Source organism: Neomonachus schauinslandi, chromosome 5, assembly GCF_002201575.2.
Source record: "Neomonachus schauinslandi chromosome 5, ASM220157v2, whole genome shotgun sequence".
NCBI classification, from domain to species: Eukaryota; Metazoa; Chordata; class Mammalia; order Carnivora; family Phocidae; genus Neomonachus; species Neomonachus schauinslandi.
The window spans coordinates 8,137,970-8,153,214 of NC_058407.1; the positions used below are offsets into that span (position 1 = coordinate 8,137,970).

Genomic DNA, 15,245 nt, shown 5'->3' on the forward strand with positions numbered 1-15,245 from the left:
TCAAGGGTGTGCTCTGTGGGTCAATGCACTAAGAATCTACAAAGAAAGCATGGACACCTGGAAAAGGAATCTTCTTCAGATTGAGAACAGATGGACAGAGGTGTAGATATGTAGCAGATACATATATGCTTTTCTTTCTCTTCCATTTCTTCCTTCATCAAGCGCTAAACACTTTGCAGGCCACAAGCAACCAAATAGCAAGAAAAACTCAAAACTGTTTTGTTTAGGCGGGAGGGGAAGAATGAAGCAGGGGAAATCGGAGGGGGAGATGAACCATGAGAGACTGTGGACTCTGAAAAACAAACTGAGGGTTCTAGAGGGGAGGGGGGGTGGGAGGATGGGTTAGCCTGGTGATGGGTATTGAGGAGGGCACGTTCTGCGTGGAGCACTGGGTGTTATGCACAAACAATGAATCATGGAACACTTCATCTAAAACTAATGATGTAATGTACGGGGATTAACGTAAGAATAAAAAAAAAAACACAAAAAAAAACTGTTTTGTTTAGTAGTTAGTGTTGCTAGAATCTGGATTGGAGCTGAATGGTGGGATTGCAGGACCCCAGTGCCCACAAGGGCTCATATGGTTCCAGTAGATATATAGGATCTGGAAGAGATGGATAGGAGTTATGGAAGGTATGTATTGGCCACCCACAATCACTGACAGGTGGCTTTTAGTATAGGCAGAAACATTGGTGGTTAGCTCAAAATATAAGCATCATGAACAGCTTATGATATAGGTAGATCTCAGCAAAAGTGTAGAAAGGGAAAAAGTTGGAGAGAAGGAGAAAATTTTCTGTATGTTTCATTGTGTTAACTGGAATGCACGGACACATATAATCAAGATTTTTCTGTACATTTAAAAATTAAACCTGCCTTGGTCATTAATTGTACAGAGTTAATGTTACTAAAGTTGTAGTAACATACTGTTCAAAAATTCAATTTTCCAGATTTTTAGCTACTTAAATATCACATACGCAATTTCATACATTCTATACAGTTGCCACACTCCCAAATGGAACATGTGTAGAAACATACACGCAGAGACGCTCAGTCGGCAAACATGCACAGATGCAGACGTATACCGCCTCTAAACCTGAGAGGCACGTGGGCTACAAAGAGGGTCAAGAGGCCCTGTTGCATATCTGTTCGATGTCATTCATCTCTTTGGGGCAATCTGCAGAAAGGATGAGAGGTAAATCCTGAGTCACCACTACATCATCTTCAATTCGTACACCAAGACCACGAAACTTCTCTGGGGCATCTCTGTCATCCTCTGGAATATAAATGCCTGAAAAGTAGAAAAAAGAATGTGCTGTTCCTAAGTGGCAGTAACTGGATGATTTGGGACAAGCAAGCTAACCTCTCTGTGCTACAAATGATCTGTAAAACTGTGATCCTAAGAGTATCTACCTAGAACTGTGGATATTAAATGGGATAGTACATATACGTAAAAGTGTGTGGCACATAATGGTCAATAAATGTTGGCTGCTAGAACTATTGCTGTAGTTGTTCTGTATACCAGACTACAGGCTCTATCATGATTCTGTCATATTCTGGTGGTTTAAGCAGGCCACTAAAGTTACTTATGAGTACGTCAACATATGCTGGGAACCAGTAGATTATATAAATGCATTCTTTCTCTGCCTAATCATCCCTTGGGAAAAGGGAACTGCTAAAATAGGGATATAAAGTATTTTAAAATATATTGAAAAAAACCCACTTAGCCTGAACAACAAGCTGCAGAGATACTCAAAGAAGCCATAAATATAACTGATGCATACGATGCAGAATAAGAAATAGGAAGACTTTAAGGAACATTTGGAAAATTCTAAGAGCCCAAGGTACCCTTTCTAATCACAAAGTCAGACAAGAACATGTCTTTTCATATTTAAGAAACTGGAAACGTCCTCCATTATACTCACAGATGCTGCCCTGTGATAAAAAGAAAAAGATCAGCGAAGGAATATGTAGCCAAAGCCTAAGGAAGCACCCATGCACCAACCAGATTGGAATGAATAGTACATAAGGCCACAGATAGCAATGTAGGACTGGGTAGTATAACAAAGTCAGGTCCCAGCTATAATTTCTATAATTTAGAGAGGAAAACACTTGAAATCTACAGCTGAAATCCATTTTCGTAACAAAACAGAGTATTTAAAAATTATTCTTTTAACATCAATCCTTACACTCCACTGTGACCACCACTTCTCTGCTGAATTCTGCCCACTGCCCAGCATCATCAAGCTGGGCAGCCATTAGATCACCACCTTTCTCTGAAGCTCAGGAAAAAGGACTTAGACCCGAAGGAGAATAACGTGGACAGTTCAGTGCAGTTTGCAGAGTGAAACATGGTGAGTTTGAGTAGCTTTCTGCAGGGAAGCACCTGGGCCTCAGAGGTGTGAGCAGCCCACCACTGCACAGGACACTAGTATAAATTGGCCCTGGCAAAGGCAGCGTATAAAAAAAGATTTATTTCTTAATATCTACTTATAAAAAGTATTCCCCATCTGTTTTTTATTGGAGAAGTCAAATTAAACAAATTGTGTGATGTTAGATAAGAAAGCTCAAGAAAAAAATATAAAATAAAGTTCCCATCTACACTGAAGAAATCCATTTTCCTGTCTCTCCTAATTTAACTATGTTGGTTCAGGTAAAAATAAACATTTACCTTTCTATCTGCTACTATTATGTGTCCCAAGGGATCAGAGGCTGCTAGCACCTGCCCTTACCTGGCTCCACCGTGATTACCATACCAGGCTGTAGAGGGAGGGAACGGGGCATGTCTGGAGTATCATGGACATCCATCCCGAGGTAATGGCCAACATGATGAGGGCAGTATTTTCGAGCAGCCTGGAAAAGGTAATCACACCACAGTGTTATTAGCGCAATGACGCCTTAAGGGGAAAGCTAAACATGCGTAAGTCAGTGAGATATGTGTTAATACTTCCCGCACGTTTCTGCCATTTTGCGGTTTAACCTACCCTCGGGCTAATGCTCAAGAGACTTGATAAACTGCTACCTCTTGAATGCAATTCTACTGATGGCCTTTGAACTAATCCACATTTCCCTTCCCATTACTTAATATACTACACACATGCTGACTTGGGTAACCCCAGTAATGTCTACGGCAAATGAAAACCTCTTTTCTTGGGGGAGGGAGGATGATTATGTTAGAACAGTTCTCTTTTCAGTGTTCATAAGTCCTTGTCAGAAAGCCAGCTCTGGAGACCCTGAGGAACTCATGGCAACTTGTGGAGTAGGCACAGAACATCAAATTAACACAGTAATTATTAGGCACTTACCGGGTTGGATATTCCTATCCGTTAATTAGATTTGTTGGCTTCAGCAGGAGGAATTTATAATGTCTTTCCTAATGATAAAAGAAAACCTGGCAGCCTAAACTTGGAGATGAGATGCCTTAATGGTCTGTTTGGCGAGGCCACCTGGCATCTTAATTTAAAGGTAAGGTTTTACATTCTTACTGAACATCATTACATTTTGGATGCAGATGAAATTCACTAAAGACATGGCCCTTAGGGATACTGTTCATCTCACCAATGTCACTGAAGCAACAAACACCCTCCCCCACGACTTCTATTTTTTCAAAATCGCCACAAAGGGATTGAGAGTTAACCTCTTCTCCTTTTTTTGTGTCCATTTCCACCCTGTCGGCACGACTTCATTTTCTGCAGATTGAGCTACGCATACAGGATGCAACGAACTAGAATGTGCTGCCATCTTCTGGGAGAAGTAAGTACTGACTCCTTTTGTTTTAATCCATGTTCACTCTATATCCCTCTTATAGATGAAGATCACAAAGACCATTTCTAAATCTAATTAGTTTTCCATAGGATAAAAACCCAGCAGCACATCAGGTGTTTTTGAGAGCCGGGGTCAAAAGAGGGGCAGTACCTTGAAGGCATTATTTCCCTTAATGTTCTTCACGATCCCCAACTCCTTTAGCTTCTGTGCGATCAGTGTGAGCATCAAGCTGTAGATGTTCTCCAAGCTTGTCCCAGGGGAGCAGAGGGTCAGACAGTCTCTCTGTATCTCTAGAACAGCTTCATAGAGTTCTGCCTGAGGTGCTGTGAACCTGGGGACAGGAAAACCAAATAACTCACATTTGGAATAATTTGATATTGCAGGAAGTTTGCTTCTAAATTTGATTAGGAAAACTCCAAGGTGCTGATGATGGGGCATTGTTGATTACTACATCAGTACCAGTATATCAGTACTGACAGGACCTTAACTGTGCCCTCAACACTCAACAAGAAGAGCAATAACTCTTCAAACTGGGGCAGCAATAGTCTATCTCTCAAATGATCAGCAGCTATACATAAGGTGAGGCTAGCAGATACACTCATCCCAGCCATGAGTGCAATGGGAGGGCCAGATCAAGCTCACCCTTGGTCCATTCCATTTTTTTTTTTACCATAAACAAACAAACAACAAACCAGAACAAAGGGATCCACTTCCTGTAGGTAAAGCAGATGTCATGAGATAAACTAGTAGATACTTTGGCTACTAGTAACATGTAGTTTCTAGGTGTCCTTAGAATAATAATTTCTTTAGCAGTCATGGGGAAAAATGAGAAAATATTAAGCTGGCATAGTATATGATATGGATTTTCTACACTGTTGATGGCCGTGCAAATTAGTATAGCCAATTAAATGAAGGGCCTTAATAATGATACTCATAAAATTTGAGCTTATAATTCTGCTCTAAGATTCCATCCTAAGAAAATACTTGAAATAAAAAAAAGCTGAATATATAAAAACATTCAGTGTTTTTTTATAATTATGACACACTCTAAATGTCCCCTAATAAGAATGGTTAAAATAACAATATAATTGAATAATGAACACCTTCATATCCATCTCCAGGTTCAGCCATTAGCAACACTGTTATATTTGTGTCATCTATAAATGTACCTATATTCCAACCCACCACAGTATTACTAAAAAGTTAAGGTTTTTTTTCATGTAAATTTTATATATACTGAAGTACAGAAATCTGAGCTGTACAATTTTGACAAATGGATGTACTGATCCCAATAAAGCTGGGAATATTGAGCCCTAAATTTGGTTGAGTCTTTGCCAGTAGAAGCAGCCCTTCTACCCCCCCCAGCTAAGGAGATTCACTCTATTTTGACTGAGAACCTACAGGAACCTCCCATGAGGTAGTTGCCTTAGCAGATGGTTCTAGACCTATGATCAGATTCTACTCTCAGCAGGCCCTAAAAGGTTAGGTATAAAGTGTGACCCACCAGGAGGTGCACTATAATCCAAACAAACAAAACAAAGCAAAACAAAACCGATGTGATTTTTCCTATTTACACAGACAAAAATCTAGGAATATGTGTGGGAATGTGTATGAACACTGCAGGATAATGATGGAAGGAACATAAAGTTGGATGAGGCTGAATGTATTGATATAAGTCCATTAAGCAGAGATTCTGGATTCAGTGTTGCAGCTCCAGGGTCAAATAAGGCTCTAACAGTCTATTTGGTTGGTTGGCTGAAACACACACTAAAAGGTAGCCTACACTAAATGAATTCAAATGCCAGAACTGTCTTGCTATACTAGAGAAGGAATTCCCACATCTGCAACATCTATTTTTTGCTTGAGTTTCTAGCCTGCTGGCCTACCTCACAAAATGCAGACATGCCAGCCCCAACTGCATGAGCCAATTCCTTAAAAAGCAATCAACCAACCTACCTACACATATACCCACATACATAATATATCCTAGTGGTTCTGTTTCTCTGGAGAACTCAGACTGATCCAGATCCATATTCCCATCATGACACAGAAAGTTTCCTCACTGTTATTCTAATCAGTATTCCCACACCCAGAGGCAAAGGCTGTTCTGACTATTTTATATTTTTATTTTTTTAAAAGATTTATTTGAGGGGCACCTGGGTGGCTCAGTCGTTAAGCGTCTGCCTTCGGCTCGGGTCATGATCCCAGAGTCCTGGGATCGAGTCCCACATTGGGCTCCCTGCTCGGCGGGAAGCCTGCTTCTCCCTCTCCCACTCCCCCTGCTTGTGTTCCCTCTCTCGCTGTGTCTCTCTCTATCAAATAAATAAAATCTTTAAAAAAAAAAAGATTTATTTGAGAGACAGCATGAGAGGAGTTCTGATTATTTTCACCTTAGTTTTCTATCATATAAATGGAATCATATGTATAAATGGAATCATACAATATATACTCTTTTGTGTTAAGCTTTCTTCACTGAGTACGATGTCTGTATGATCCATCATGGTGTTGGTTCAATCAGTAGTTTGTTGCTCTTTATTGTTCAGTGATATTCTACTGTATGAATAAACCACAACTTGTGTATTCAGTCTCCTGTTGATGGACACTTAGGTTGTTTCCAGTTTTGGGCTACTATGAATAAAGCTGTTCTGAGTATTCTTGTACAAGTGTTTTTGTGGACACATTTTCATTTCTCTTTGATCAATACCCAGAAGTGGGTTTGTTCGGCCAAGGAATCAGTGTTTGTTTCTAATAAGAAACTAGCAAATTTTTTCCCAAAGTAACTGTAGCATTTTATGTCACCACGAGCAATGTCTGAGAGTTCCAGTTGCACTGCATCATTGCCAACACTTGATATGCTTGGTCTTTCTAAGTTTAGCCATTCTAGTGCATATGCAGAGGCTTAATTTGCATTTGCTCTGTGACTAACAATAAGGACTACCCATAGTTGTTCACATTACCTTATTATCCTTTATTTATTTTTTAAGTAGGTTCCAAGCCCAGCGTGGAGCCCAAGATGGGGCTTGAACTCACAACCCTGAGATCAAGACCTGAGCTGAGATCAAGAGTTGGATGCTTAACCAACTGAGCCACCCAGGCACCCCTACCTTATTATCCTTTTGATCTCTGTAAGACTTATAGTGATATACCCTCTTTCATTCCTGATTATGGTAATTTGTCTTCTCTTTTTTTTATCTTGCAAGGGAGTTTATCAATTTTATTAATCTATTTAGGGAACAACCATTTGGCTTTGTTAATTTTCTCTACTCATTATCTTTTTCCTATTTCATTGATATTTTGGTCTTATCTTGTTTCCTTCCTCCTGCTTACTCTGGTTTTAATTTGCTCATCTTTTTAATAGCTTTCTAAGGTGGAAGTTTACATTATTGATTTCAAACCTTTCTTTTAATGTAAGCATTTAAAGCTACATATAAATTTCTGCTGTAGCTCTATGTGACACATTTTGATACATAGTATTTTTATTATCACTGATTTGAAGTACTTTGTGGTTTCTTCCCTTTCCCTTGTGGTTTCTTCTTTGACCCACTGGTTATTTAAAATATATTCACTAATTTCCAAATATTTGGAGATTTAAAAATATCGTATTATTATGACATTCTAATTTAATTCCATTGTAGTCAGAGAACACATTTTATAAGACTTCAGTCTTCTGAAACTCATTAAGACTCATTTTATGGTCCAGCAAATGGTTTTGGTGATGTTCTGTAAGTATTTGAAAAGAGTGTGTATTCTGCAGTTGTTGGGAATAGTGTTCTACAAATGTCAATGTAATTAAGGTGGTTAATAATGTCATTCACAGGGGCGCCTGGGTGGCTCAGTCGTTAAGCGTCTGCCTTCGGCTCAGGTCATGATCCCAGGATCCTGGGATCGAGCCCCGCATCGGGCTCCCTGCTCAGCGGGAAGCCTGCTTCTCCCTCTCCCACTCCCCCTGCTTGTGTTCCCTCTCTCGCTGTGTCTCTCTCTGTCAAATAAATAAAATCTTTAACAAAAAACAAAACAATGTCATTCACATCTATAAGTTGATGTCTTTCACCACACTTGGGAAGTTTTTGGCCATTATTCTTCAAAGGTTTTTTCTGCTCTGTTCTCTGTTCAATTTCTGAGTCTCCAATTAGATGTATGTTAATTTGCTTGAAAATGTCTCAGAAGTCTCTGAGGTTTTCTTCATTCTTCTACAATATATTTCTGTTCTTCAGACATAATTTCTTTTTTTTTTTTAAGATTTTATTTATTTATTTGACAGAGAGAGACACAGCGAGAGAGGGAACACAAGCAGGGGGAGTGGGAGAGAGAGAAGCAGGCTTCCCACGGAGCGGGAGCCCGATGCGGGGCTCGATCCCAGGACCCTGGGATCATGACCGGAGCTGAAGGCAGACACTCAACAACCGAGCCACCCAGGTGCCCCCAGACTAGATAATTTCTATTTCTCTTCTAGTTCACTTGCCTTCTGCCTCCAATCTGCTGTAAGGTCCATCTAGTGAATTTTCCATTTCAGTTATTATACTTTTCAGCTTTACAGATACAGAAAGCCACACAAATATATACCTTAAGAAATTAGTGTAAGGTTGACTAGTCAGATAAAAGATGGAACTTGGCCAATTATCACAGAAGTCCCTTCTATGTGCTTCATAACTATTACAATTCTCTCAGTATGTACCATTATCCTAACTTTCACAGCTATCATTTCCTTGTGGTTTTTTATATTTATTTATTTTTAAAAGATCTTATTTTTAAGTAATCTCTACAACCAATGTGGGGCTTGAACTCATGACCCCGAGATAAGAATTGGATGCTCTTCTGACTGAGCCAACCAGGTGCCCCCACCTTGTGATTTTTTATTTCTATGTACTTGTTTCTCATTTTTATTGATATAATTTGTATATCATAAAATTCACCCATTTTAAAAAGTGTACAGTTCAATGGTTTTATATTTTCACAAATATGCTTATGCAACCATCATCACTATCTAATTCCAGAATATTTTCATGCAACCCTCCTCACCCCCATATCCATTAGCAGTCACTCCCCATTTCTTGTATAAAAAAATGCTTTATAACCCAAATATGCATCCCAGGACAATTTTCTTCCTGCTTATTTTAAACAAATTTGATATGCCTTTTAAGTCTCTTTTAGTCGACAGGTTCCTTTTTCTATCCTTTTTCATTTGCTTGTATGTGTTAAAGAATCCAGACTGTTTGACAAACAGGGTTTATCACAGTCTAGATTTTGCTAATTGCATTACGGAATGAAAGTCTGTGTTTCCCCAAAATTCATATGTTGAAGTCCTAACCATTAGTGTGGCTGTATTTAGAGATGAGGCCTCTAAAGGAAGTAACTAAGGTTATATGAGATCATAAGGGTGGGGGCCCTGCTCTGATAGAATTAGTGTCCTTATAAGGCACCACAGAGCTTGCTTTCTCTCCCTCTGTCTCTTCGTGTAGAAGAGGTCATGTGAGCACACAGCAAGATGGCAGCTGCTTACAGGCCAAGAGAAGGGGCGTCAGGAGGAAACCTACCTTGCCAGCACCCTGATCGAATACACACCCCCTTGGTGTAGTTCAACATATTCCATTGTCTTTCTTATTTCTTACAAATTGGCAGCTGGATCCCAAGAATGAGTCGGACTCAGGTTCAATCCCTTTGGCAAGGCTGGCTATATGTAGTACTTGGCAAAATTATAGGAGGCACATAATATCTGATTGCCTCTTTTTGTGATCTTAGCAGCCACGGATCCTTAAGTGCTTACATCTATACATTAATGGGTGTTGCAAAATGGTAATAATTTTAATTCTATAATTTCCTTTTCATTCATTTCATGGAATATTTTTAAAGAGATATTTCCTCTAATCTATTTGGTTATCTAGTGACAGAGTTTATACATAAAAGGTAGGACGAATACTTGATTCTTTTATTTACCACTTTAAAAAAAAAAATTTTTTTTTAAGATTTTATTCATCCATTTGTCAGAGAGAAAGCACAAGCAGGGGGAGCGGCAGGCAGAGGGAGAAGCAGGCTCCCCACTGAGCAGGGAAGGAGCCTGATGTGGGACTCGATCTTGGGACCCTGGGATCATGACCTGAGCTGAAGGCAGATGCCCAACCGACTGAGCCATCCAGGCACCCCTATTTACCACTTTTCAAAATAATGAATTGATTCCCATCATCCTCTGAAGATGAACAATTTTTTAAAAATTACTATTATAAAAAAGTTATCATTATGAACTCATGAATTTGAATTTATTTGATGGGTTTAAGTTATTACCATTATCAAAGCTCAAAGTTTCCTATCTTTGATCTGTGGGACCTCTTCAAGTTGGTTCCTGAGTCTTTTTGACAGGATGCTACTGGTTTTTGCTCATTTCCTTGCTACCTGGTATTCTTTTTTTTTTTTAAAGATTTTATTTGTTTGACAGAGAGAGACACAGTGAGAGAGGGAACACAAACAGGGGGAGTGGGAGAGGGAGAAGCAGGCTTCCCGCAGAGCAGGGAGCCCGACACGGGGCTCGATTCCAGGACCCTGGGATCACGACCCGAGCCGAAGGCAGATGCCCAATGACTGAGCCACCCAGGCGCCCCTGCTATCTGGTATTCTAAGATGTTCCAGGCTTCATCTTATAAATTCCCTGATCCAGACCTGGAGTCAGCCAACTCTCCAAGAAGCTCTCATTTATTTTAGGGAAAAATTGTATTTCAAGATCATAATCAGGGCACTGGTGATACTCATTGCTACTAAGTTGGTCATAGTTTCTAGCCTTCTCGGTGGACAGAAAAGGGAAGGGGAAAAATCATATAAAGAAAAAAAAAATCGGGGCGCCTGGGTGGCTCAGTGGTTGAGCGTCTGCCTTCAGCTCAGGTCATGGTCCCAGGGTCCTGGGGTCGAGCCCCGCATCGGGCTCTCTGCTCCGCGGGAGGCCTGCTTCTCCCTCTCCCACTCCCCCCCTGCTTGTGTTCCCTCTCTCGCTGTGTCTCTCTCTGTCAAATAAATAAAATCTTAAAAAAAAAAAAATCATTTGAGTTCACACTGATACTTCAATTAAAATTTGAGACGATAGAGCTTTTATGTAACCTCTCTATATTTTATTTACTTTTTTTCTTCCATACCATGCATCCTGGTTTTCAAGGGCACAAGGAAGAAGAATTAAAATTATCTCTTACTCTTTTGTTTGTATTTATTTATTTATTTTCATTGCTTGTTTATTTAAGTAATCTCTACACCCAGCATGGGCTTGAACTCATGACTCTGAGATCACGAGTTGTATGCTCTTCTGACTGAGCCAGCCAGGTGCCCCTCTTAATCTGTTTTAACCCCCTACCACAGACACACACACCAATTTCAGAATAACAATACAGATATTATAACAAATATAACTGCTGGAAATACTGAGGGTTTTTTTTTTTTTCCATATGCTCCTCCCATTCTCCATTTAAAAAAATGTTGTACTACTCTACATGATCAGAGCATACAGCTATTACTACAATGCTCTCTTCCTCTTAGATTCACTTAGTCTTAGTTCTACAGTGAACTGTTTCTCATGTTCACCAGCAATCCTTATGTCAGTGTCTCTAGTCACTTTGGTCAACTGAAGCTCATGCTCTAGCGCAGTACTGACCAATAAACCTTCCTATGCTGATGTGTTTTCCTGTGTATCTGTTGTCCAGTATGGTACCCACTAGCAACATGTGCTAAATGTGGCCAGTTCAGGTAAAAAACTAGTGTAAATTTGATTTGATATTAATTTAAATGTAAGTAGTCCCATGGGACTGGTGACTAGGTGTCATACTGGATCACATAGCTCTAGCTCTAGCAGATTCCTCATGGGAGGAAGCCTTAAGTTTCTACATAACAATCTGTGCCCTTTACAGCTGAAAGTTGCTTTTGCTGCATATAAAGTCTTTGGCTTACACTTTTGTTCTCTGAGTATCTCTAATATGTTACTCTATTTTCTACTTGTATAAAGCATTGCTTTTCAAAGTCTGATAATCTAATTTCCTTTCCTTTATAAATCACATGTTCTTTTTTTCTGGATCCCAAAGGAATTTTTCTTGTAGGTTCAGAATTTTACTAGAATATGTCTTGGTGTTGCTTTTTCTGGGCTGATATTCTCAGGTACATGATGTGCTCTTTCAAAAGTAGTTTGAAAATTTTTTTCATTTCAGGAAAATTTTATTGAATTACAGTTTTTAGGATATGTTCTGTTTCCATGCTTTCGTTTTCTTCTTCAGAGCTTCCTTTATGTGTATATTCTAACTTCTTTGCTTATTTTAAATATTTGTCATTTTCCCTGTAATCTTTTTTCTCTTTATTTCATTTTGATTTTTAAATTTTTCTTCCCTTTCATCCTTCCTATTTGTTGTTAAGGCTTTATTGTGCTTCATTGTTAGTGTGTACCTTTCAACCCAGTCTTTTTTCTGGTATGATTTTTTATTTTATTTCTAGTTCTTTCCTGAGTCTTGTCACTTTGTTTCTGAAATTTCCAGTTTTGATTTGTGTTGTTCTTTCATGTCTTGAATGATGTGCTTAAAAAATTCTAGCTTGCTTTAACATAGTAGGTCACTGTTTTGATCTCTTTTGTAGCCATGTCTTTCCAGTATGCTTCCATTATCAGTAGGAATGTTGATGTTATGTGCTCCTTAATTCCTTTTTTTGCTTTTAATTAACTTTGTATGAGATTAACCAAGACACTTTTTTGTTGCTTATTTTATGTAAAATTAATTTTCCTAAACTTTTAGAATGAGGCAGGCTTTAGTAAAGATTTTTTAACATCACAGAGCTTACTCTCCTATTGTTTTGGTGTAGTGGTAAACAATATGGCAGCTTGCTTTCAATTCCTCTCCCCCTCTCTGATTTGGGTATTTCAATTCCTTCTTCTCTCTTGTCCTTAACCTGCTTACTTTCGATTCTACTTCCAGCAGTTTCTTCTTAGAAGGGAGCATAGCACCCTCAAACTTCCTCAGGCCTCTGGAGTGACAAATCTTTCCCATTTTCAGTTTCTGTTTTCAAATTGGCTCACCATTCTTTCCAGTGAATAGCTGTTGGTTATCTGTGAGTTCCTTTGTTCCCAGGTATGTCAGATAGCTTCCTCTACTACCGCTGCCTCCTTCTTTCTTCCACACAGATACTGATACCATCCAGGCCTTGTAGTTGTGCAGTATATTCATAACTGTTTGCATTTTACAGTTTAAGTGATATCCTATCACCCAGTGTTTGGTTTTGTTACTTAGTAGCTCTATTATTATTTGCCAATTTGGAGAGAGCAAAAAACTATGCTTTTGCTACCATCTCCCCAGAATCTCTGGTTATTTCTTTTTTTTTTTTTTTTTTTTTAAATTATTTATTTATTTATTAGAGAGAGAGAGAGAGAAACAGCATGAGAGGGGATAGGGTCAGAGGGAGAAGCAGGCTCTCCGCTGAGCCGGGAGCCCGATGTGGGACTCGATCCCAGGACTCCGGGATCATGACCTGAGCTGAAGGCAGTCGCTTAACCAACTGAGCCACCTAGGCGCCCTCTCTGGTTATTTCTTACTGAGACTCTCCATTGGTTCACTCATTGTACTTATATATGTTCCTTTAACTCTGTGAACATACCTATAATAGCTGCTTTAAAGTCCTTGTCTACTAACTGAAATCTTAGGGTTATTCAGGATCTGCTTTTATTGACTATTTTTCTTGATTATGAGTCATTTTCTGATTCTTTTCCTGATTCTTCTCATGTCTAGTGATTTTTTTTTAACTGAAAACTGGATTACTTTTGTAATCAGAAAATAAAAACTCCAAATTATTTTATTTATTTATTTTTAAAGATTTTATTTTTAAGTAATCTCTACACCTAACATGGGGCCTGAACCCCAAGCTCAAGATCAAGAGTCACATGCTCCACTGACTGAGCCAGCCAGGCACCCCTCAAATTTACTTTTTTAAATGTGAATGTGTGTGTGTTAACTAGGTGTGTCTAGAAGACTGATCCTATGATTTGGTGAATAAAACAGTCTTAGAAAGTAATCAGGAGTTTTGCAAAGGCAATTAACCTGAGCTAGAGGGGACCTATATATTTTTCAGTCATTTATTCCTAATATACCCATATTCCAACTCATACTCCTAAGAAGCAATGGGATCTGTGAAAGTCCTACCTGCCATTGACAGGCCAGGTACGGGTTATGTCACTCACATAGCAAGAAGACTCACAACCTCCATCCAGCAGCACCATTTCCCCATCCTGCAACAAAAGTATGATATGTCAAAGTAGGTGACCTTATGACTGTCAGTTGTTTTTTCTAATTTAAACTCTTTGTGTCTTTCATTTTATATATATATTTAAAAAGTTAACTTAAAGGAGACTAATCTTCTCTGGTTCCTTCTTATAAGAAACAGCATCTCAATTTTTCAAATGAATTCACATGACTCAAGAAAGTGGCTGTTGCACAGTAATGCATAGGCCCACACTGGAACCACACTGCTTAGGTCTGAATTACTAGGTGTAAATAGCACATCATAAATGGTATCATTATCACCATTATGTTTAAAATTCCTATATAAGTTGGTATCCAGGGCCTTATTCAAATACGATTACCCTTAACCATTTAACTTTAGAATATCATTTCCCCTTTTGCTCCCCATCACAATACATGTGGGGAAAGAAAAAAACTTTAGGTTTATCTCTCTCTTATTACTTGTCATATTATATTGAAACTACCTATTTATGTCCTTGAAGACAGGGTACATCTTATTTATGTATAAATAAACACACAACTTGGCATGTAGTAGAATAATGGTTCAATGGGTATATATATTTAATAATGGCAACTTTGACGAATGGATGTGGGTTTTGTTTCTGGCAAAATGACAGAATACATTTCTTGTTAGAAAACAACTAGATCCTGGATACAGATATATTTTATGAAAGGTTGACATTACATAATGTAAGAGAGGTCTTAAGGACTTTTTCTCTCTTGAAAAAAGATACCCCAGAACTGAAACTAGAGCTGAGAGTAGTGATAAGGTAAGTGGTACAGTATACATATAAAAGGAGATGTTGCCCTGAGGTCCTGCAGCAAAAAGTGGGGATAATGAGCCAGTGATTCTCACATTAATCCAGGATTCCCATAGGGGATATAAGAGTCCCAGGTCATTAGGACCACTTATCTTTTGGCAAAAGCATATTCAAACAAGTTCTGGAGGAAATTTCCCTCAAATTTGGGCTGGCATGATTTCCAAAAAATAACATCAAGTAAATAAACGTGAGCTCACAACCAAAGGTCGTCAAGCACACAAGGTAGGTCACTGTACGTGAGAGTCAGCAGGAACAACATATACCAAATTTAGATCTTCCAGGACTTCAGGTAAGGGAATGATTAGATACAGAATAGCTAGCATGAGATGTTTAAAGGGATAAGGAACAGAACCACAAAGATGAATTGAAAATTCAATTGAAAAGAACTATGCTGTGGTCTCACAAGGATTTTTCACAA

The 15,245-nt window shown here is 38.8% G+C and overlaps 1 protein-coding gene across 1 annotated transcript in view; it reads right to left on the reverse strand.

Annotated features, from left to right (window-relative positions):
• Window positions 1-1,057: 1,057 nt before the first annotated feature.
• Window positions 1,058-15,245, reverse strand: part of XPNPEP3 (X-prolyl aminopeptidase 3) — a 71,581-nt gene continuing 57,393 nt past the window's right edge. Inside the window, exons 7-10 of the mRNA XM_021687723.2 lie at window positions 13,908-13,993; window positions 3,913-4,093; window positions 2,730-2,850; window positions 1,058-1,288 (exon numbers count right to left, since the gene is read on the reverse strand). Coding sequence (XP_021543398.2) covers window positions 1,122-1,288; window positions 2,730-2,850; window positions 3,913-4,093; window positions 13,908-13,993 — 555 coding nt within the window. The 3' untranslated portion in view covers window positions 1,058-1,121. The remainder of the gene's footprint in view (window positions 1,289-2,729; window positions 2,851-3,912; window positions 4,094-13,907; window positions 13,994-15,245) is intronic.